This window comes from Oncorhynchus nerka, linkage group LG13, assembly GCF_034236695.1.
Source record: "Oncorhynchus nerka isolate Pitt River linkage group LG13, Oner_Uvic_2.0, whole genome shotgun sequence".
In the NCBI taxonomy this organism is placed as follows: domain Eukaryota; kingdom Metazoa; phylum Chordata; class Actinopteri; order Salmoniformes; family Salmonidae; genus Oncorhynchus; species Oncorhynchus nerka.
The window spans coordinates 73720419-73745626 of record NC_088408.1 but is presented as its reverse complement, the minus strand read 5'-3'; the positions used below and the strand labels follow the sequence as shown (position 1 = coordinate 73745626).

General features: G+C 46.0%; 1 protein-coding gene across 2 annotated transcripts in view; it reads left to right on the top strand.

Moving 5' to 3' along the window:
- Positions 1–25208, top strand: part of LOC115140101 (oxysterol-binding protein 2-like) — an 88334-nt gene that overhangs the window by 51919 nt on the left and 11207 nt on the right. For both annotated transcript variants that reach the window (XM_029678199.2, XM_029678200.2), the window contains 7 exons: positions 11219–11472; positions 18854–19052; positions 20328–20451; positions 21434–21497; positions 22375–22524; positions 22708–22953; positions 23180–23300. In XM_029678199.2, the coding sequence (XP_029534059.1) occupies positions 11219–11472; positions 18854–19052; positions 20328–20451; positions 21434–21497; positions 22375–22524; positions 22708–22953; positions 23180–23300 (1158 nt within the window). The remainder of the gene's footprint in view (positions 1–11218; positions 11473–18853; positions 19053–20327; positions 20452–21433; positions 21498–22374; positions 22525–22707; positions 22954–23179; positions 23301–25208) is intronic.

Genomic DNA, 25208 nt, shown 5'->3' with positions numbered 1-25208 from the left:
GTGGTAATGGACTCTCTCGCTCTGTGTCGTCGACCTTGCTAAGGGGAGCCATCCCGCCACATCCGTTGTCCTGTGCATTCCGAGGGGTGGGGGGGCTGAGCACGGACACTGAGTGTAGCAGTACACTGCACCATTACCTGCATAAGATTACCATTAAGCCCCCCACACAACGCTCTGTGTACCCTGGGGCTGCTAGCCATGTGTCTTGTATTTCTGATTTGTTCACTGATCAGCCACTCATATCCTGTAATCTAATGTTGTTTGAAATGAACTTCCTTTGTTTTATATTTCATTTCATTTCCTCTGTATGTTTGATAGATGATGATCATGACAACTTTCCTTCACCTCTGGCTCACTACCAAACGAAGTCCCCTTTTGTGTAATAGCTAAAAACATCCCAGCTTTAGTTTCTCCACATCCTAATGTCCTAGCTCTTATTAGACAAAGAATAGCAGTACTTCTCCCCTCTGTGATTTCACCCCATGAAACCAGTGTTTCTGTTCACAGAAGGCAGCCTCCCCATTAGCTGTGAGGTGAGTGTACTGATGATGGTAGGGTGGTTTGACTGTTATGGATTCAGAGACTGCATGCCGGGGGCCCGGAGGTGCTGGAATGGCAATTAGTTATGCAGACAACCTGCTGTAAGCAGATGATCCATTAAACACATAGGCATAGTCCTTGGTGCATGTGACAGTTTATTTTTAAGTGCCATCACTTGGCTGGTGAATTCCTTGGCAGTGAGTTGTGAATAATGAGAGCAGGGCTTTGCTGCAGAGTTCCTCTACCTCCACTCTAAACTTCTGTTCCAACTTACCTGCCTCAACCCACCTGTCCCAAGCTCATTCTCCATCGCCTCCTTTAGTGAGTGATATAGGCTATGTCAGCCAATAGTAGAGGCCTATCAGTAATCTACAACCAATCACGGCAAAGCAACAATTTCTGTAGCCCTGGCCTAAAATGATATCTGTATAGCAACATGGACAGTTAAAATTTAATACAGACTTAATACATTTATTTTCTCCTCATAAATGGTTTAAGCCCAGTCTGATCATACCCTGGCCATATCCTGTTCCTGCCTGCTGGTCTATTTATTCCTTCCCTACAGCCCCACTTAGGCCTCTCATCTTGGGATGTCCTGATGTTACCCTGCCTGCTTCGCGCAGCTGTAATTTCAGTCTGTAACTGCCAAAATAAAGGAAACACCGACATAAAGTGTCTTAATAGGGCATTGGGCACCACGAGCCACCAGAACAGCTTCAATGCACCTTGGCATAGATTCTACAAGTGTCTGGAACTCATTGGGATTCTTCCACGAGAAATTCCATGATTTGGTGTATTGTTAATGGTTGTGGAAAATGCTGTTTCAGGCGTCGCTCCAGAATCTCCCATAAGTGTTTAATTGGGTTGAGATCTGGTGACTGAGACGGCAAAGGCATATGGTTTACATTGTTTTCATGCTCATCCAACCATTCAGAGACCAAACCATTCAGTGAGCACTTGTGCTCTATGGATGAGGGCATTGTACCCAAAATAATGGCCTACCCAGCATTTTATACATAACCCTAAGCATGATGGAATGTTAATTGCTTAATTAACTCAAAACCACACCTGTGGGGAAGCACCTACTTTCAATATACTTTGTATCCCTATTTACTCAAGTGTTTCCATTATTTTGGCAGTTAACTGAATGTGGATGACTTGAACACTGTGGATCAGGATGAGCGGCATTGCTGTTGTGGCAGCCATGCCAAGGCATACCTTGCTACTACATAAAGAGAGGAGGATGGGATGGTGTTGGAGGGTTGAGTTGCATAGGGCAGCCCCTCTTGGGTTGCAGAGTTGGGTTCTGGAGGCTATATTAATGTTCCTGGGGGATGCCTCTGCCATGCTTCCTCTCCTCTATATGGCTCTGCTCTACACTAATGTATTCTATAGAGCACTACTAGTTAGTATACATCCTATAGTAGGCGGTGAGTCACTCGGTGCCTCGCCAAACAGTCCTACTGTTCCCCCTCTCTCTCTGTGGTGCCTCCTGCACTAACTGAGCCTAACTGCTCTAATTATAATTCAATCCCAGGTCTGGGAGATGGTCATGGGGAGGGTCATTCTGGGCTCCCATCTCTGTTGTTGTAGGGCTGGACTGTCTCTACAGAAGCTCTGCCTGCTTTTGTCTTTTCCTCGGGCTGGACAGTTTTGTCTCTCTGTGCTCCTGCACACAGCGTGGCCATTAAGCACGCTCATGAATTACATCACCTAGTCAGAGCAGTCAGTCTCTGGCTGTCTATGCTGGTTGTGCTTGCTTACTGGTCACCACCCACTGGGTGAAGATGGAGGCCCAAGGGTGCAAACATGGTGAGTGCCCTCGTCTTCCCTTTCCTGTGTTGTTTTACCTCTCTCTCCCTCCTCTCTTTTCTCTCCTCCCTCTTCCAGGACGTCTCCCCTTTCAAATAGGAGGGTCGGTTCCCCCCTCTTTATGGATTACTGGTGGACATTTGATTAGCACGAAGAGAGACATCTTGTGCTGTCATTGTTCAGTCTCTTTAGCACAACCAAACAGTTAGGAGATGAGTTCATTTTTGTAGTCGATTGTGTGACTTGTCCCTGGCTCTCTGGATCATATTTGGTCTTGGTTTATCATGAATGTCTGTTGATGTGGTTGCCATTTCTTGTTGTTATTTGTGAGCAACTGTCTGTTGGTAGCATGTCATTCTGCCAGGTCAGATTGTGGAGTAATTGCCCAGGCTCTAGAGTGTCCGCAGACTTCCAGCCCGCTAGCCTGGGACTGGGAATGAGTCACTTTAATACACTCCACTGCCTGGTTCTCACTGCTCCTGGTGCTGTTGTCTTCATGACTCTGCTATGCCTGTGTAGAAGTGGATACTACACAGGCATAGTAGTGCCTTTCAGGCTTTGTTGTCAGTAGTGTGTGCAGCATGTGATGGTTTTTGTCGTCACCGATGTAGGCCTACATGTTGTAAATCTGTTTGTCAGTAGTGTTAGTCACCTCTGTGAGGTCAGAGAAAGAGCTGGCATGTTGCTAGTGGGAATGTGGAAGTAGAACGGCCTCTATGACAGCTTCCTTTGCTAGCTGCTAAACTGACACTTTCACATTCAAGTGTCATGCTTGGAACATTCTAACCACCACCCTAGAGGCTGTGCAGGATTATTCCCTGATATAACAGATGAAGATCAGGAGGAGGAGAGGGATAACAGCAGAGGACAGGCAGACAGAGATGTGTATGCAGGATTATTCCCTGATATAACAGATGAAGATCAGGAGGAGGAGAGGGATAACAGCAGAGGACAGGCAGACAGAGATGTGTATGCAGGATTATTCCCTGATATAACAGATGAAGATCAGGAGGAGGAGAGGGATAACAGCAGAGGACAGGCAGACAGAGATGTGTATGCAGGATTATTCCCTGATATAACAGATGAAGATCAGGAGGAGGAGAGGGATAACAGCAGAGGACAGGCAGACAGAGATGTGTATGCAGGAATAGTCTAAAGAAGGGAGAGAGACGGCAAGAAAGAATACAACAGAGCTATGCGAGAGTAGATGGAAAGTGAAGAGGATGAAGGTGGTCGAAGAAGAGCTGAAAGACTGTGAAAAGGATCTGAATGTAACTGTCATACTTCAGAGAGACTTTGAGAAAATGTGAGAAAATGATTCTCCATGTCGTCCTCTGACCTGGGGTGATGGTGGGTTTCCTGATCCTTCTAGATAGATTCTAGACTAAATCAATGACCTCTCACTCCTCAAGAGAACCAGTGAAAGACCCTCCCATCTACTCAATAACCTGCCAGAGCAGTAGAGGCATGTTTCCAAGGCTCCAGTGTCCAACACTCTAGTGTTGAGGGTGATGATACCTCACCTCCTCTATTTAACTGACTACAATAATGTCTACTGTTGCCCTCGTGAAAATATTCATTTTACTTCCTATATACACTGAGTGTACAAAACATGAAGAACACCTTCCTAATATTGAATATTGACACCCCTTCGCCCCCCTTTTGCCTCAGAACAGCCTCAATTTGTCAGGGCGTGTACCCTACAAGGTGTCGAAAGCGTCCCACAGGGATGCTGGCCCATGTTGACTGCAATGCTTCCCACAGCTGTGTCAAGTTGTCTGGATGTCCTTTGGGTGGTGGACCATTCTTGATACACACGGAAAACTGTTGAGTTTGAAAAACCCAGCATCTTTGCAGTTCTTGACTCAAACCGGTTTGATTGGCATCTACTATCTTATCCCGTTCAAAGGCACTTAAATATTTTGTCTTGCCCATTCACCTTCTGAATGACAGGCATACACAATCCATGTCTCAATTGTCTAAAGGTTTAAAAATCCTTCTTTAACCTGTCTTCTAACCTTGACTCCGATTGAAGTGGATTTAATAAGTGACATCAATAAGGGATCATAGCTTTCACCTGGATTCACCTGGTCAGTCTATGTCATGGAAAGAGCAGTGTTCTTAATGTTTTGTACACTTCTGTCTTTTCCTTTTTTCTCTTTAGTTCATTCTCTTCCCTGTTGGTGCATTGGGGGTTCTTGGGGGTGGGGAATGGAATTCATTGTATTACATTTTTTTCTTCTTCTGGGGGGGACTGTGGGAGGGGTCTCGAATGGTTGAGGGACAGCTATTGGGGAACTGTGGAGGGTTTGGGTTTCACACGATTGGGATCATGAAAAAGGAAACTATGACATATATTTTATATCACTATCATGCACACGCCCCCTCACACATAAGGATGGCTCTGTTTCGGAAAGACTGATACATGTTTGATAGTAGTAGTAGACACCCTCACACAAGGATGGCTCTGTTTCGGAAAGACTGATACATGTTTGATAGTAGTAGTAGACACCCTCACACAAGGATGGCTCTGTTGTGGAGAGACTGATACATGTTTGATAGTAGTAGTAGACACCCTCACACATAAGGATGGCTCTGTTGTGGAGAGACTGATACATGTTTGATAGTAGTAGTAGACACCCTCACACAAGGATGGCTCTGTTGCGGAAAGACTGATACATGTTTGATAGTAGTAGTAGACACCCTCACACATAAGGATGGCTCTGTTGTGGAGAGACTGATACATGTTTGATAGTAGTAGTAGACACCCTCACACATAAGGATGGCTCTGTTGTGGAGAGACTGATACATGTTTGATAGTAGTAGTAGACACCCTCACATAAGGATGGCTCTGTTGTGGAGAGACTGATACATGTTTGATAGTAGTAGTAGACACCCTCACATAAGGATGGCTCTGTTTCGGAAAGACTGATACATGTTTGATAGTAGTAGTAGACACCCTCACATAAGGATGGCTCTGTTTCGGAAAGACTGATACATGTTTGATAGTAGTAGTAGACACCCTCACACATAAGGATGGCTCTGTTTCGGAAAGACTGATACATGTTTGATAGTAGTAGTAGACACCCTCACACAAGGATGGCTCTGTTTCGGAAAGACTGATACATGTTTGATAGTAGTAGTAGACACCCTCACACATAAGGATGGCTCTGTTTCGGAAAGACTGATACATGTTTGATAGTAGTAGTAGACACCCTCACACATAAGGATGGCTCTGTTTCGGAAAGACTGATACATGTTTGATAGTAGTAGTAGACACCCTCACATAAGGATGGCTCTGTTTCGGAAAGACTGATACATGTTTGATAGTAGTAGTAGACACCCTCACACAAGGATGGCTCTGTTTCGGAAAGACTGATACATGTTTGATAGTAGTAGTAGACACCCTCACACAAGGATGGCTCTGTTTCGGAAAGACTGATACATGTTTGATAGTAGTAGTAGACACCCTCACATAAGGATGGCTCTATTTCGGAAAGACTGATACATGTTTGATAGTAGTAGTAGACACCCTCACACATAAGGATGGCTCTGTTTCGGAAAGACTGATACATGTTTGATAGTAGTAGTAGACACCCTCACACAAGGATGGCTCTGTTTCGGAAAGACTGATACATGTTTGATAGTAGTAGTAGACACCCTCACACAAGGATGGCTCTGTTTCGGAAAGACTGATACATGTTTGATAGTAGTAGTAGACACCCTCACACAAGGATGGCTCTGTTTCGGAAAGACTGATACATGTTTGATAGTAGTAGTAGACACCCTCACACAAGGATGGCTCTGTTTCGGAAAGACTGATACATGTTTGATAGTAGTAGTAGACACCCTCACACAAGGATGGCTCTGTTTCGGAAAGACTGATACATGTTTGATAGTAGTAGTAGACACCCTCACACAAGGATGGCTCTGTTTCGGAAAGACTGATACATATTTGATAGTAGTAGTAGACACCCTCACACATAAGGATGGCTCTGTTGCGGAAAGACTGATACATGTTTGATAGTAGTAGTAGACACCCTCACACAAGGATGGCTCTGTTTCGGAAAGACTGATACATGTTTGATAGTAGTAGTAGACACCCTCACATAAGGATGGCTCTGTTTCGGAAAGACTGATACATGTTTGATAGTAGTAGTAGACACCCTCACACAATGATGGCTCTGTTGTGGAGAGACTGATACATGTTTGATAGTAGTAGTAGACACCCTCACACAAGGATGGCTCTGTTGTGGAGAGACTGATACATGTTTGATAGTAGTAGTAGACACCCTCACACAAGGATGGCTCTGTTTCGGAAAGACTGATACATGTTTGATAGTAGTAGTAGACACCCTCACACAAGGATGGCTCTGTTTCGGAAAGACTGATACATGTTTGATAGTAGTAGTAGACACCCTCACACAAGGATGGCTCTGTTTCGGAAAGACTGATACATGTTTGATAGTAGTAGTAGACACCCTCACACAAGGATGGCTCTGTTTCGGAAAGACTGATACATGTTTGATAGTAGTAGTAGACACCCTCACACAAGGATGGCTCTGTTTCGGAAAGACTGATACATGTTTGATAGTAGTAGTAGACACCCTCACACAAGGATGGCTCTGTTTCGGAAAGACTGATACATGTTTGATAGTAGTAGTAGACACCCTTACACAAGGATGGCTCTGTTTCGGAAAGACTGATACATGTTTGATAGTAGTAGTAGACACCCTCACACAAGGATGGCTCTGTTTCGGAAAGACTGATACATGTTTGATAGTAGTAGTAGACACCCTCACACAAGGATGGCTCTGTTTCGGAAAGACTGATACATGTTTGATAGTAGTAGTAGACACCCTTACACAAGGATGGCTCTGTTTCGGAAAGACTGATACATGTTTGATAGTAGTAGTAGACACCCTCACACAAGGATGGCTCTGTTTCGGAAAGACTGATACATGTTGATTGTGTCTTGAAGGACAAACACGACAGCATCATGCTCTAATACTTTAATGTTACCCCTTCCTTGTGTTTTTTTGTAATAAATAATGATTAAAAAAAAGGTTTTGTACACTCAGTGTATAGCTTTTAACTCACACACACATGTGCATGCACCCACTGCCACCGTACCGCGCACACATACGTCTCTCTGTTACCAGTGCGCTATGTTAGCCTTATAATAGTGTGTATCATCTTCAAACCAATTTCCATAACAGTAAGATCCGCTGGCATTATGCAACAAATACACTGTCACTTTGTGCAGCTTGGGTTGAGAAAATGGCGAAGAATCAGTTTGATCCATGCCACTTCTGAACTATAGAACAAATGTCAGACTTTTCCTGATTTGCCTCAATAAATCATGTGTTCTGACCTGACATTTTAAAGGGGTTTTGTTTGTGGAAACGCATGGTCAAGATGTGGTTGTTCTCTAACAGACTAACACACATGTCTCTGATCAAGTCATACAGTATGTTGTGTGGGAGGTCTCTTTATTAAACTGACCATTGATGTTTGTATGACCACCACCAGGGTCATTGCAATGTGAAATCCCTCAGATCCCAGGGGATGTGCCATAATGCCTGGATGTGGGCTATATCTGGTTCTGTGCCTGACCCGGGGGGTATTTCTGGTCCCAGTAAGAGTCTATGTAATGTTTGGACAGAGGCTGACACACTGTTCTCATACTGTATGTTCAGAGTGGTCCCGAGTAACATCTCCACTGCGGACACACTGCCCTGCAGTCACCACTGCAGCAGAGCAGAGCAGGGCAAAGCAGGGCAGAGCAGGGCAGGGCAAAGCAGAGCAGGGCAGAGCAGAGCAGAGCAGGGCAAAGCAGAGCAGAGCAGGGCAAAGCAGAGCAGGGCAAAGCAGGGCAAAGCAGAGCAGAGCAAAGCAGAGCAGGGCAAAGCAGGGCAGAGCAGAGCAGAGCAGGGCAAAGCAGGGCAGAGCAGGGCAAAGCAGGGCAGGGCAAATCAGGGCAGGGCAAAGCAGAGCAGGGCAAAGCAGGGCAGGGCAAAGCAGGGCAGAGCAAAGCAGGGCAAAGCAGGGCAGAGCAGGGCAGAGCAGAGCAGGGCAAAGCAGAGCAGGGCAGAGCAGAGCAAAGCAGGGCAAAGGGCAAAGCAAAGCAGGGCAGAGCAGGGCAAAGCAGGGCAGAGCAAAGCAGAGCAGAGCTGAGCAAAGCAGGGCAGAGCAGAGCAGGGCAAAGCAGAGCAGAGCAGGGCAGAGCAGGGCAGAGCAAAGTAGAGCAGAGCTGAGCAAAGCAGGGCAGAGCAGAGCAGGGCAAAGCAGAGCAGAGCAGGGCAGAGCAGGGCAAAGCAGAGCAGGGCAAAGCAGAGCAGGGCAAAGCAGGGCAGAGCAAAGCAGAGCAGGGCAAAGCAAAGCAGAGCAGGGCAAAGCAGAGCAGAGCAAAGCAGGGCAGGGCAAAGCAGAGCAGAGCAAAGCAGGGCAGAGCAAAGCAGGGCAGAGCAAAGCAGGGCAGAGCAAAGCAGGGCAGAGCAAAGCAAAGCAGGGCAGGGCAAAGCAGAGCAGGGCAAAGCAGAGCAGGGCAGAGCAGGGCAGAGCAGGGCAGAGCAGAGCAAAGCAGAGCAAAGCAGGGCAGAGCAGAGCAGGGCAAAGCAGGGCAGGGCAAAGCAGAGCAGAGCAAAGCAGGGCAGAGCAGGGCAAAGCAAAGCAGAGCAGGGCAAAGCAGAGCAGAGCAGAGCAAAGCAGGGCAGGGCAAAGCAGAGCAGAGCAGGGCAGAGCAAAGCAGAGCAGAGCAAAGCAGGGCAGAGCAAAGCAGGGCAGGGCAAAGCAGAGCAGGGCAAAGCAGAGCAGGGCAGAGCAGGGCAGGTCAGAGCAGGGCAAAGCAGAGCAGGGCAGGTCAGAGCAGGGCAAAGCAAAGCAGGGCAGAGCAGAGCAAAGCAGGGCAAAGCAGGGCAGAGCAGAGCTGAGCAGGGCAGAGCAGGGCAAAGCAGGGCAGAGCAAAGTAGAGCAGAGCTGAGCAAAGCAAAGCAGGGCAAAGCAGAGCAGAGCAGGGCAGAGCAGAGCAAAGGAAAGCAGGGCAGAGCAGGGCAAAGCAAAGCAGGGCAGAGCAGAACAGGGCAAAGCAGAGCAGGGCAAAGCAGGGCAGAGCAGGGCAAAGCAGAGCAGGGCAAAGCAGAGCAGGGCAAAGCAGAGCAAAGCAGGGCAGAGCAAAGCAGGGCAGAGCAGAGCAGGGCAAAGCAGAGCAGAGCAGAGCAAAGCAGGGCAGGGCAAAGCAGAGCAGAGCAGGGCAGGGCAAAGCAGGGCAGAGCAAAGCAGGGCAGAGCAAAGCAGGGCAGGGCAGAGCAAAGCAGGGCAGAGCAAAGCAGGGCAGAGCAAAGCAGGGCAGGGCAGAGCAAAGCAGGGCAGAGCAGAGCAGAGCAAAGCAGGGCAGAGCAAAGCAGGGCAGGGCAGAGCAAAGCAGGACAGAGCAGAGCAGAGCAGGGCAGAGCAGAGCAGAGCAAAGCAGAGCAGGGTAAAGCAGAGCAGGGCAAAGCAAAGCAAAGCAGAGCAGAGCAGAGAAAGGCAGGGCAGAGCAGGGCAAAGCAGGGCAGAGCAGAGCAGGGCAGGGTAGGGCAGAGCAGAGCAGAGCAGAGCAGGGCAGGGCAAAGCAAAGCAGGGCAGAGCAGGGCAGGGCAAAGCAGAGCAGAGCAGGGCAGGGCAAAACAGGGCAGAGCAGAGCAGGGCAGAGCAGAGCAAAGCAGGGCAGGGCAGAGCAGGGCAGAGCAAAGCAGAGCAGAGCAGGGCAAAGCAGCCGTCCTGGTCCCTTTGCAGAAAAACAGCCCCAAAGCATGATGTTTCCACCCCCATGCTTCACAGTAGGTATGGTGTTCTTTGGATGCAACTCACCATTCTTTGTCCTCCAAACACGACGAGTTGAGTTTTTACCAAAAAGTTATATTTTGGTTTCATCTGACCATATGACATTCTCCCAATCTTCTTCTGGATCATCCAAATGCTCTCTAGCAAACTTCAGACGGGCCTGGACATGTACTGGCTTAAGCAGGGGGACACGTTTGGCACTGCAGGATTTGAGTCCCTGGCGGCGTAGTGTGTTACAGATGGTAGGCTTTGTTACTTTGGTCCCAGCTCTCTGCAGGTCATTCACTAAGTCCCCCCGTGTGGTTCTGGGATTTTTGCTCACCGTTCTTGTGATCATTTTGACCCCACGGGGTGAGATCTTGCGTGGAGCCCCAGATCGAGGGAGATTATCAGTGGTCTTGTATGTCTTCCATTTCCTAATAATTGCTCCCACAGTTGATTTCTTCAAACCAAGCTGCTTACCTATTGCAGATTCAGTCTTCCCAGCCTGGTCCAGGTCTACAATTTTGTTTCTGGTGACCTTTTGACAGCTCTTTGGTCTTGGCCATAGTGGAGTTTGGAGTGTGACTGTTTGAGGTTGTGGACAGGTGTCTTTTATACTGATAACAAGTTCAAACAGGTGCCATTAATACAGGTAACGAGTGGAGGACAGAGGAGCCTCTTAAAGAAGAAGTTACAGTCTGTGAGAGCCAGAAATCTTGCTTGTTTGTAGGTGACCAAATACTTATTTTCCACCATAATTTGCAAATAAATTCATTAAAAATCCTACAATGGGATTTTGGGAAACAACTTGGGAAACAAACTCATTTCTTAGAGAGCAATCAATAAAGGGAGATGGATGCATGAGTTCATGCAGCCACTGGGTATTGGACTTAGAATATGGAGTTTTCATTTTAGGGGAATTTACTCCAAATAGCATTAAGAAGTGCTAATGTCTTTCTAATGTTTGATTTAGTTTTCCGTGTCTGTGGTGAGGACCCTGCATCCTTGATTTCCCTCCTTTATTTGAAGTCTCCTCTGAACTCTGATCTTTCCTCTGCAGATGACTCGGGGGACGAGGAGCCCACGACCCAGTCGGACCGCAGTGAGGGGATCCAGGGCACTCTGAAGACCCTGATCAGCAAGCTTGATGACCTCAGTACGTGTAACGACCTAATCGCCAAGCATGGGGCGGCCCTGCAGCGCTCTCTGAGTGAACTTGAGGCGCTGAGAGTCCCCGTGGAGGGAGGAGAGAAGATCAAGGGCGTCAATGAACGCGCCACCCTCTTCCGCATCACCTCGAATGCTATGATCAATGTGAGTAGTGAGACTTAAGGCTTCTACACATCTATAGAAATAAAGCTAACTACGGATGATATGTTAGGTCGTTTTCCCCCCCAACTCAGGTCCCTATTCAAATATAGAAGTTGGTCTATGTCCAGCGGAGATCAACTGAGACTACACACCGGGCAGATTCTTTCCACAACCGTCCATAGGCATTTGGGTTGGCTGTATGTTAGATATACAGTGGGTTCGGAAAGTATTCAGACCCCTTGAAGTTTTCCAAATGTTGTTACGTTACAGCCTTATTCCAAAAGTGATTAAATTAATATTTTTCTCATCAATCTACACACTATCCTTTCATGACAAAACGAAAACAGGATTTTATAAAATGGTGCAAATTTATAAAAATATAAAAAACAGATAGCTTATTTACGTAAATATTCAGACCTTTTTATATGAGACTCAAAATTAAGCTCAGGTGCATCCTGTTTCCATTGATCATCCTTGAGATGTTTCTACAATGTGATTGGTAAATTAAATTGATTGGACATGATTTGGAAAGGCACATACCTGTAGATATAAGGTCCCACAGTTGACAGTGCATGTCAGAGAAAAAACCAAGCCATGAGGTCGAAGGAATTGTCCGTAGAGCTCCGAGACAGGATTGTGTCGAGACACAGATCTGGGGAAGGGTACCAAAACATTTCTGCAGCATTGAAGGTCCCCAAGAACACAGTGGACTCCATCGTTCTTAAATGGAAGAAGTTTGGAACCATCAAGACTCTTTCTAGAGCTGGCCGCCTGGCCAAACTGAGCAATCGGGGGAGAAGGGCCTTGGTCAGGGAGGTGACCAAGAACCCGATGGTCACTCCGACAGAGCTCCAGAGTTCCTCTGTGGAGATGGGAGAACCTTCCAGAAGGAAAACCATCACTACAGCACTCCACCAATCAGGCCTTTATGGTAAAGTGGCCAGATTTTAAATTTTTTTTTTTTTTTAATTTTACCTTTATTTAACCAGGCAAGTCAGTTAAGAACACATTCTTATTTTCAATGACGGCCTGGGAACAGTGGGTTAACTGCCTGTTCAGGGGCAGAACGACAGATTTGTACCTTGTCAGCTCGGGGGTTTGAACTCGCAACCTTCCGGTTATTAGTCCAACGCTCTAACCACTAGGCTACGCTGGAAGAGATGGAAGCCACTCCTCAGTAAAACGCACATGACAGCCAGCTTGGAATTTGCCAAGAGGCACCTAAAGGACTCGGACCATGAGAAACAAGATTCTCTGATCTGATGAAACCAAGATTAAACACTTTGGCCTGAATGCCAAGTGTCGCGTCTGGAGGAAACCTGGCATCATCCTTATGGTGAAGCATGGTGGTGGCAGCATCATGCTGTAGGTATGTTTTTCAGCGGCAGGGACTGTGAGACTAGTCAGAATCGAGGGAAAGATGAACAGAGCAAAGTCCTGCGAGATCCTTGATAAAAACCTGCTCCAGAGCGCTCAGGACCTCAGACTGGGGTGAAGGTTCACCTTCCAACAGGACAACAAACCTAAGCACACAGCCAAGACAACTCAGTAGTGGCTTCGGGACAAGTCTCTGAATGTCCTTGAGTGGCCCAGTCAGAGCCCAGACTTGAACCCGATCGAACATCTCTGGAGAGACCTGACAATAGCTGTGCAGCGATACTCCCCATCCAACTTGACAGCGCTTGAGAGGATCTGCAGAGAAGAATGGGAGAAACTCCCCAAATACAGGTGTGCCAAGCTTGTAGCATCATACCTAGAAGATTCGAGGCTGTAATCGCGGCCAAAAGTGCTTCAACAAAGTTCTGAGTAAAGGGTCTGAATACTTATGTAAATGTCATATTTCAGTTAGATACATTTTTTTTTAAAGAAGCTGTTTTTGCTTTGTCATTATGGGGTATTTTGTGTAGATTGAAGAAGGGGGGGACACTTTAATCCATCCTGAATACTTTCCGAATGCACTGTATTCGTAGAAGACTTTTACATGGCAATGTGTACTGTGTAGAGTGACCATCATTTTCAGTGCTATGGTATGATACAGTAGATGTGACAGGAATGACACAGGTCAGCAGATTTTGATTTGATTTTGATGTGTGTATTTACTGTAGTGATGTGCTTTAGATTCTCAAATGCTCTTGCAAATGTGACGACAATGGTAAGCTCTTCTTAGGTGTTACCTCTTTCTAACAGTGACGTATCAGGCCACCCATCCAGTTACAGTATGTTAGATATGTGCGCTGGGGTTGTTAGCATCGGAACTACAGTAGCTCCTCTATTGCTATGGTTACCATGACCACAGAGAGTCATTTCCATAGGCCATGTGGTATTATAGTGGACTAGAGGGCAGAGGAAAGGAGAGGTCAGTGCTAAAGGAGTGATACCGGATCTGGGCTGGGGGGAGGGACAGGAATAGTCTTGCCCCCTCCCCAAACCCTCCCAGCCCAGGGACATGAGCCCAGAGACGAATGCCAGAGCCCCCTCTGCCTCCACAAAACAGACATGCTCTTACAGGGGCCAGACGCTACACAGACAATCAGACAAGGTTTGTGTGTCTCTCTTTTACTATGCTGCTTGGCTGCTTGGCTTTGATGTGTTTGATTTTTTTTTTTGTATGTTTGACAATAGATGGCTTTGTTTTGTCTGGGACACAGACTGTTATTTCTGTGGTTATGTGTTTCTGACACATGGGGAATGTTCCCATAACATGGGTCACTAGCAGGTGGGATAGTGTATCCAGGGCACATGTACTTGACCTTTTTAAACATGGCCTGAACTGATCCTGTGAGGAAATTATGGGGTGTGTTTGTTCAGCTGAAGCTTTGTAAAAAGTTCAGCCCCATTTAGAGTGTTCTACGTCTGTGTGGAGAAGTCTACACTTTTATCATAGATTTAGCTGTCTTCCCTCTAAAGGCCTTTTGTTTCTGCATGCAGTTAATTTCTGTGTTGATTAATTGGAGTGGGAACTGAACGTTACTGGACAGGCAGTAAAACATTTCCTATCTCATTAAACCACTGTTAGAGCTGGTCAAACTGGAGGCGCTGATGAGGGAGGCTGATGAGGGAGGGGGTGGAAAAGTGCTACTTCTGAACCATTTTTTGAATGGTTTTGTGTAAGTAGAGGAAAGGGGGAGTAGATAAGTAGGCTATTTGCTGATGGCTACAGTAGGTTATGGTTTGTTCGGTTTGTGATGTATTTGATATGTCACCACAACCACTGCTCTTGATCTCATTTTACATTAATTGGTGGTAGGAGAGGGGGCGGGGGATCTGACCCTGACTGGAGGGATGCGGATCTCACTGACTGGAGGGATGCGGATCTCACCCTGACTGGAGGGATGCGGATCTCACCCTGACTGGAGGGATGCGGCTCTCACTGACTGAAGGGATGCGGATCTCACCCTGACTGGAGGGATGCGGATCTCACACTGACTGGAGGGATGCGGATCTCACTGACTGAAGGGATGCGGATCTCACACTGACTGGAGGGATGCGGATCTCACCCTGACTGGAGGGATGCGGATCTCACCCTGACTGGAGGGATCTCACCCTGACTGGAGGGATCTCACCTCACTGACTGGAGGGATGCGGATCTCACCCTGACTGGAGGGATGCGGATCTCACCCTGACTGGAGGGATGCGGATCTCACCCTGACTGGAGGGATGCGGATCTCACCCTGACTGGAGGGATGCGGATCTCACCCTGACTGGAGGGATGCGGATCTCACCCTGACTGGAGGGATGCGGATCTCACCCTGACTGGAGGGATGCGGATCTCACCCTGACTGGAGGGATGCGGATCTCACCCTGACTGGAGGGATGCGGATCTCACCCTGACTGGAGGGATCTCACCCCGACTGGAGGGATGCGGATCTCACCCTGACTGGAGGGATGCGGATCTCACTGACTGGAGGGATGCGGATCTCACTGACTGAAGGGATGCGGATCTCACCCTGACTGGAGGGATGCGGATCTCACCCTGACTGGAGGGATGCGGATCTCACTGACTGGAGGGATGCGGATCTCACTGACTGAAGGGATGCGGATCTCACCCTGATTGGAGGGATGCGGATCTCACCCTGACTGGAGGGATGCGGATCTCACTGACTGAAGGGATGCGGATCTCACTGACTGGAGGGATGCGGATCTCACCCTGACTGGAGGGATGCGGATCTCACCCTGACTGGAGGGATGCGGATCTCACCCTGATTGGAGTGGGTGGCCCCTTTCCATTTAATGCACTCAAGCCATATGAAACCTTGACAGAAATGTCACACTTGCCCAACCATGCACACACTGTAAACTGAACCAGAACATTTATTTCAACTCCAACAGCTCTTAAATCTGCTTGATGTGCATGTTGAATCATTATGTGATATCCACAGAGTTCAGACATGATGATATTTCCCCCACCGAAAGTCACGAGCAGCAGTCTGAGTTTAAAGGATGGATTCAGCAGAAAAAAAGTGGAACCAAAGTTTGATTTAATTGTATATGTGCCTGAGGAGTAAAAGGAAGTGAGTAGATCTGTCACATGATACACTTTCAGTGGGAGAAGTCAAACCTCTGCAATCAGGACACTTACTATTTGACTTCTGAAGGAAAGAGGATATATATTATCTGTGAGTAAGGCTGTGATTGAGCTATAATAACACTGCTGTTCATTTGAATTGGTGTGAATTGTGAAATGACTGAAACACTTTGGGGTGTAAGTTTAGACTTTTGGTCTTGGTGTCAGGTCATCAGCGTAGATGGTTGTTTAATTGTCAGTTAGGCTAGCGTGCTGCTCTCTGATTTATTCATGTGATGGCCTGTACTGTGAGAAGACTAAACTTTTAACATGTCAATTGGTTCAACTATGTTGCTGCAGGATTATTGTCCTGCTGTGAGAAACAGGTCAAATTAAGATCCTACTGTACATGGTTAGTGTGTGTTTCAACAAAGATCTTCAATATGAAAATATCCAATTATTTTAGTGTGGGGGGACCCTGCCATGTCCCTGTTCCGTCTGTCTGAGGGCGATATGTCCTATCTGTGCAACCCACTGATCTGAGAGGACACAGATTATCTGTGCTCTGTGACACACATGGCCCTCAGCTACACACCACAGCCAGAGCCATGGCCAAGTGGTTTCAGCTATCCTGTGGCACCGGGACCAAATAGGTTTTTAATGGCTGGATGTTGAACAGGATGCTGCACTGACTGCATAACAATGTGCTCACAGGATCAGAGCACTCCGTGGTTGTGTAGATTTCAGGACTAGTAAATTCATGGATGGGTTTAGACAGGTTTGTCATGTTATACTGTTTAGGCTAGTTGTTTGACCATTCACTCTGATACTTAATTGGGGAAGCAGTGGTAGCCTGCAGGACTGATGTTTTTGCTGATGTGTGTTTCTGCCCCACAGTCTGTTTATCACAATGTGTGTTCCATTTCCTGTGGTTTCAGGTCAATGACCTCCCAACACATTCCATGGTCTGACACACGATGTAGAGGGAGGCGAAGGCTGACAGACTCTACTTGTGTGTTTGATCTAGAGTAACCTCTCCGTTTTGCCAAGAATGCAGTCGTAACTCAGAATGCCTTTTTTGACTTAATTTGCACACAGCATGAGAGAGGCATGTAACTGACAATTAACCTGTAAGTCTTTGTTTTGTTTAAAAACAATTGTTTGTGGGTTCGCTATGCGGGGAAAATTATAAGACAAGCAGAACTGCGTGGCTAAGAACTGTTGTAACGGGGATTATTATCGTAGCAACACACCTTTTGGAGTGAAGGCAATCATGCGCTGTGTTAGCTAAGTTCATGTCTTCGGGTGTAGTTAGTAAAGGTTGAAGTGTGTATGTCATATCTTCGGGTGTAGTTCATAAAGGTTGAAGTGTGTATGTTAGGATGGTAACGTTATAATAATTAAGGATGAAGTGTGAATGTTAGGATGGTAACGTTATAATAATTAAGGATGAAGTGTGTATGTTAGGATGGTAACGTTATAATAATTAAGGATGAAGTGTGTATGTTAGGATGGTAACGTTATAATAATTAAGGATGAAGTGTGAATGTTAGGATGGTAACGTTATAATAATTAAGGATGAAGTGTGAATGTTAGGATGGTAACGTTATAATAATTAAGGATGAAGTGTGAATGTTAGGATGGTAACGTTATAATAATTAAGGATGATGTGTGTATGTTAGGATGGTAACGTTATAATAATTAAGGATGAAGTGTGTATGTTAGGATGGTAACGTTATAATAATTAAGGATGAAGTGTGTATGTTAGGATGGTAACGTTATAATAATTAAGGATGAAGTGTGAATGTTAGGATGGTAACGTTATAATAATTAAGGATGAAGTGTGTATGTTAGGATGGTAACGTTATAATAATTAAGGATGAAGTGTGAATGTTAGGATGGTAACGTTATAATAATTAAGGATGAAGTGTGTATGTTAGGATGGTAACGTTATAATAATTAAGGATGAAGTGTGTATGTTAGGATGGTAACGTTATAATAATTAAGGATGAAGTGTGAATGTTAGGATGGTAACGTTATAATAATTAAGGATGAAGTGTGTATGTTAGGATGGTAACGTTATAATAATTAAGGATGAAGTGTGTATGTTAGGATGGTAACGTTATAATAATTAAGGATGAAGTGTGTATGTTAGGATGGTAACGTTATAATAATTAAGGATGAAGTGTGTATGTTAGGATGGTAACGTTATAATAATTAAGGATGAAGTGTGTATGTTAGGATGGTAACGTTATAATAATTAAGGATGAAGTGTGAATTCATGCCAGGAATAATAAGTGTGAAGTTTGATTTCCTCCGTTCTGTAATAAGCAGCCAATGAGGTATTTTTCCTTTGATTCATGTGTTTAATCTGATACTGTTAAAGCTCCGGCTAAACTGTTTATGTATGTAAGCACTTCAGAGTTATACCAAGCTAATAAGTCACTCGTAAGACTAGAAGGTTGTAAGAGTGTGCTTAACTGTATTTTCATTTACTTTATAGTTCTGACGGAAGGTGATAATTCTGACTAAAACTACAGAATAAAGCCGCCAGTTAAAGTCTAGGAACGGTTGTGCTCGTGGTTACTGGAGGGAGCTACAAGGCATGCCAATATAACTAATGGTCAAGATGTTGAGAATGGTGCTAATCAACAGGGGTCTAAATATTTACATTAACCTTGATTAGAATGGTAACACAACGATCAACTCGGTTGGAAAACTGATTTCCTTCAACCAATCAAGAAAGGCCTAGGAGCCCTTCAACATCTACAAATTCACCAGGACTAGACTAAGAAATATCCCTGTGCATATTGTCATGTCTCTCGTCCTTCTTATCATGTCTGACGTCATGCGTTTGTATGTTGTGTTTTGTAATTATAGGCGTGTCGCGACTTCCTGGACCTAGCGGAGACCCACAGCAGGAGATGGCAGCGGGCGCTGCAGTATGAGAGAGAGCAGCGTATTCACCTGGAGGAGACCATAGAGCAGCTAGCCAAGCAACACAACAGTCTGGAGAGAGCCTGGAGAGAGGCCCCCACACTATCCGCCAACACACCCAGCTCCCCCACCACCAAGAAGGGTAAGGCCCCTTAGCCAGGCCTCCTAGTCCATGGTCCTTAGGGCTTTAGACTAACAGGCCTCCTAGTCCATGGTCCTTAGGGCTTTAGACTAACAGGCCTCCTAGTCCATGGTCCTTAGGGCTTTAGACTAACAGGCCTCCTAGTCCATGGTCCTTAGGGCTTTAGACTAACAGGCCTCCTAGTCCATGGTCCTTAGGGCTTTAGACTAACAGGCCTCCTAGTCCATGGTCCTTAGGGCTTTAGACTAACAGGCCTCCTAGACCATGGTCCTTAGGGCTTTAGACTAACAGGCCTCCTAGTCCATGGTCCTTAGGGCTTTAGACTAACAGGCCTCCTAGTCCATGGTCCTTAGGGCTTTAGACTAACAGGCCTCCTAGTCCATGGTCCTTAGGGCTTTAGACTAACAGGCCTCCTAGTCCATGGTCCTTAGGGCTTTAGACTAACAGGCCTCCTAGTCCATGGTCCTTAGGGCTTTAGACTAACAGGCCTCCTAGTCCATGGTCCTTAGGGCTTTAGACTAACAGGCCTCCTAGTCCATGGTCCTTAGGGCTTTAGACTAACAGGCCTCCTAGACCATGGTCCTTAGGGCTTTAGACTAACAGGCCTCCTAGTCCATGGTCCTTAGGGCTTTAGACTAACAGGCCTCCTAGTCCATGGTCCTTAGGGCTTTAGACTAACAGGCCTCCTAGTCCATGGTCCTTAGGGCTTTAGACTAACAGGCCTCCTAGACCATGGTCCTTAGGGCTTTAGACTAACAGGCCTCTGTGAATTTGTGGAAATAGGACATGCAAGCCATGTCAGATGGTTTTGAATTAGATTGTCTATGTAATTAAGGATTAGACTGGAATAGACTAGAATATATATTTCTTATGAGTAGTGAAGTAGCATGATACTAATAATATTGAAATGGGCATAATCACCTCTCCATCGTGATAGCCATTCTAGTGTATCAGAGTAGCCGTGTATCACACAGAAATGGATGGATATAGAAGTATTGTTTGTCCGTCTGAAGTTGTATTGAAGTTGGAGTTTTCCCTCCCATCTCGTCAGGAATTGAGTTCAGTACTTCGTTAGCCTGCAGGGACATTACCTATTAAAGCCAATTATCCATAATTAATCTCCATGGTTTGTCGATTAGCTACTGTAACCTACTGTACCTTCCCCTCCACAAATCATGTGATTACTGCCACACCAGTATAGAGCAGGGTGCGTGTTACACACAATACCTTACTGTGTGTGTGTGTGCGTGCTTGTTTGTGTGTTCGCTCCCTCAGGAGGGAGTGAGAGGCCTCAGAAAGGGGAGGCGAGTGATGAAGATGAGGATACGGAATACTTTGACGCCATGGAGGACTCCCCTGCCTTTATCACAGTAACAGCCACTGAGAACACACAGCACAGGTCAGTCAGTCTCACCCTGTGGCCTGTACAGTAAAGTCCCTGCCTGGCCGCCATCTGCTCTTCACATCCACCTAAATGGATCATGGATGTTTAGTTTGGTATTAGTTTGTCTTTAGACTGATTCAGTGTGAATAGACTGTGATGATTACAAAGATGTGATGACTTGATTGTGCCTTGTTGATGGGTTCCGTAGTGTTTGCACCAGAGCATCTGTCAAGCCCAGAGCCATATAGTACACCTCATAATGCCTGTGTAAGACTCATTCCCTCCATCAGCGTCCCAATAAACCACCAGCGCTAAAACGTAATAACATTCTCCCCTCTGTGCTCATAATCTCTCTCTCACACTCACTCACTTACACACACGCACGTGAACAGCAGACACACACAAACACACACTTGCTTGTACGGTGGCAGTGTTGTCTGTCTGCGACTGCAAGCATCCTCGGTCTGTTTTTAATGAGTGTCTATCTGTCCTGTAATGGCTCTGGCACCATTAACAGCTCAAGATGTTGTCCTCTCTATGATAAAAGATAGCTCGTGCCTCTTACTGCTCCTCTACCAGGGAATTAACCAGTCACAGAAGCCCAGACACTTCTCTGTTTTGGATTCATTCTTTCACCTCCAAAATATGTGGCTCAGTTTTAGAACTTTGTTTCTGCATTTGAATGAGTTGTTTTTTTGCTGTCGTGTTTCTGCGCTATTTTACTTCAACACCCATCTCACAGGACTCTTTCCCTGTGAAGAAAATAGTGTTTCTATTTTCCAGATACATTCTCTGCTCCTCTCCAGCTCAGACACTTCTATCCACCACTAACAGAACAGCTCAGAGACCGATCACTGCTGAATAGAGCCATCCATCTGTGTCTGTGTGCCTGCCTTCTTCTGTCTGTTTTGGTTATTTTGTGTGTCTTCAGTGTGTGGGTGCGTTTGTGTGCCAGCGTGCGTGTGTGTCTGTTGTTAAGATGATGTTCCTCTTCCAGGTGTTCTCAGAGTAACCTGTGTGGAGCGAGTGGAGGCCATACCAATGATTGGAACCAGGACAATGTGAGTGTGTCTCCTACAAACCGCTCTCAGTAATCATCCACATGCCTGTCGACACACTAGGCTTTTTCACCACCTCACTGTAGTTCCACCCTCGTCACTTTTTGTGAAGCTCTTTGTGTTGTTTTAAGCCTGTTTCCAGTTGCTGTTTTCTAGGATCCTGTTAAGGAAATTTGCATATCACAAACTATAACTTGGGCATGTGTTTTTACACACACACACACACACACACACACACACACACACACACACACACACTTGCATGCTTTTACCACACAAATGAACACACACGCTCACAGTTTCTCTTTGTGTGTGTACTCCCTGTGGCCTGTTCCCTCTGCAGTGCTGGAGATGCACAGCTGCTCTCTCTTTCTCTCTCCGTCATTTCTCTGGATCTTAATTACCAGTTAGACATCTGCTCTCCCGATTCCCCCTCTCTCTCATTCTCCTCTCGTATTCCCTCTCTCTTCTCTCTGTGTCACTCTACAAATGGTGACTCACTGTGTCCCTGACAAGCTGTCCATAGTTACGTTAGAGTTCTCTTCACAGCGTTCTATGATGTTAACAAATCTAAAGGTAGATATGTCTCAGTCATCTCTCTCTATCTTTCCCTCTCCCTCTCTTTCCCTCCCTCCCTGTCTCTCCCTCCCTCCCATCTCTCTCTATCTTTCCCTCTCCCTCTCTTTCCCTCCCTGTCTCTCCCTCTCTCTCTCTTTCTCTCTCCCTCTCTATCTTCCCTCTACCTGTCTCTCCCGCTCTCTCTCCCTCCCCCTCTCTCTATCTTTCCTGCTCTATCCCTCCCTCTCTCTCTATCTTTCCCTCTCTCTCCCTCCATCTTTCCCTCTCCCTGTCTCTCCCTCCCTCTCGCTCTCTCCCTCAGGTGTCTCCTAGCTGTAAGGATTCCGGGAAGGAGCTTCAGCCCCTCAGAAGGAGGCGGAGCCACATCCCAGACAAGCCCAACTACTCCCTCAACCTGTGGAGCATCATGAAGAACTGTATCGGCAAGGAGCTCTCCAAGATCCCCATGCCTGTGAGTGTGTGTGGCGTGCTTGTGTCCATATAGTAGAATGAGCGTAGGTGTGAGTATTTGAGAGGTGGAGAGAGCGGCATCCCAATAGTGGGCCATTTGGGCCTCAAATGTACAAGTCAGTGACAACTCTTGTAACCATAGAAATCTGACTGTCTCTCTGTCGTGTCTGTCCCTCCCCTGCAGGTGAACTTCAACGAGCCTCTGTCCATGCTGCAGCGGCTGACAGAGGACCTGGAGTACCATGAGCTGCTGGACAAGGCGGCGCGCTGCGAGAGCTCCCTGGAGCAGCTGTGTCTGGTGGCAGCCTTCTCTGTGTCCTCCTACTCCACCACCGTCCACCGCACGGCCAAGCCCTTCAACCCCCTGCTGGGGGAGACCTACGAGCTGGACCGCCTGGACGACTTGGGCTACCGCTCGCTGTGTGAGCAGGTACACACAGAGACAGAGATACAGTACAATATGACGCTGAGACAAACGCACACAAAAACACCAAAAAATAATCCATGTATTTGCAGACGGCACTGTCATTTTGTACTTCTGCTGTAGATACAAGCCATTATACACAACAGTTCCAATCATTGGCATACTAGAAGCCAGAGCAGTGATCTTCCTTTGAATGTGTAAATAACCTTTCCCCCTCACCCCCACTCTGTAGGTGAGCCATCACCCCCCAGCAGCAGCTCACCATGTGATTTCTCAGCGAGGCTGGACCCTCTGGCAGCAAATCACCATATCCAGCAAGTTCCGTGGCAAATACCTCTCCATAATGCCTCTGGGTGCGTTTGCTGAATACATATTCAACATGTACTGATCGCTGTCAACACAATATGAAAATAAATGTCTCATGATGGTGTATGTATGTATGTATATACAGTTGAAGTCAGAAGTTTACTGACAACTTAGGTTGGAGTCATTAAAACTCGTTTTTCAACCACTCCACAAATTTCTTGTTAACAAACTATAGTTTTGGCAAGTTGGTTAGGACATCTACTTTGTGCATGACACAAGTAATTTTTCAAACAATTATTTACAGACAGATTATTTCACTTATAATTAATTCACTGTATCACAATTCCAGTGGGTCAGAAGTTTACATACACTAAGTTGACTGTGCCTTTAAACAGCTTGGAAAATTCCAGAAAATTATGTCATGGCTTTAGTAGCTTCTAATAAGCTAATTGACATCATTTGAGTCAATTGGAGGTGTACATGTGGATGTATTTCCAGGCCTACCTTCAAACTCAGTGCCTCTTTGCTTGACATCATGGGAAAATCAAAATAAATTTCCAAACGCCTGAAGGTACCACGTTCATCTGTACAAACAATAGTACGCAAGTATAAACACCATGAGACCACGCAGCCGTCATACCGCTCAGGAAGAAGATGCATTCTGTCTCCTAGAGATGAACGTGCTTTGGTGCGAAAAATGCAAATCAATTCCAGAATAACAGCAAAGGACCTTGTGAAGATGCTGGAAAAACAGGTACAAAAGTATCTACATCCACAGTAAAACAAGTCCTATATCGACATAACCTGAAAGGCCGCTCAGCAAGGAAGAAGCCACTGCTCCAAAACCGCCATAAAAAGCCAGACTACGTTTTGCAACTGGACATGGGGACAAAGATCGTACTTTTTAGAGAAATGTCCTCTAGTCTGATGAAACAAAAATTTAACTGTTTGGCCATAATGCCCATCGTTATGTTTGGAGGAAAAAGGGGGATGCTTGCAAGCCGAAGAATACCATCCCAACCGTGAAGCACGGGGGTGTCAGCATCATGTTGTGGGGGTGCTTTGCTGCAGGAGGGACTGGTGCACTTCACAAAATAGATGGCATCATAAGGGAGGAAAATTATGTGGATATATTGAAGCAACATCTAGAGACATTAGTCAGGAAGTTAAAGCTTGGTCGCAATTGGGTCTTCCAAATGGACAATGACCCCAAGCATACTTCCAAAGTTGTGGTAAAATGGCTTAAGGACAACGAGGTCAAGATATTGGAGTGGCCATCAGAAAGCCCTGACCTCAATTCTATAGAGGATTTGTGGGCAGGACTGAAAAAGCATGTGTGAGCAAGGAGGCCTACAAACATGACTCAGTTACACCAGCTCTGTCAGGAGGAATGAGCTAAAATTCACCCAACTTATTGTGGGAAGCTTGTGGAAGGCTACCCAAAACGCTTGACCCAGGTTGAATAATTTAAAGGCGATGTTACCAAATACTAATTGAGTGTATGTGGATGTATAGGGGGGATGTTTTCTACTGAGATGGGCTAGGGATCTCTAAGACCCTGATAAATTAGAGATGAATAGATCCCACAGATTTGATTGATCGATTTCCCATAACATGAAGCCATGTGATTCATTTGAACTATAAATAATATAATATTGTATGTTTGTGAGCCTAGTGAGATGTAGGTAAGTAATATGTGACAACAGAGTATAAGGCCTAGATTCAATCAGATCAAGCGTTAACTGACGATAGCCCACAATTTCATAGTGGATGTTCTGGCATTGTTGAAGGAGCTGTCAAATCAGTAAGCAGCTGCTCTTGCGATAATTGTCACGAAGCCACACCCGCCCCACTCACGTTAGAAATAATCAGCTATATAGAAATAATTATTCTCAAATGTAAAAATCATGAAACTAAATAATGAGGGTTTATATCATCCTAATGGAGGTGTAGAT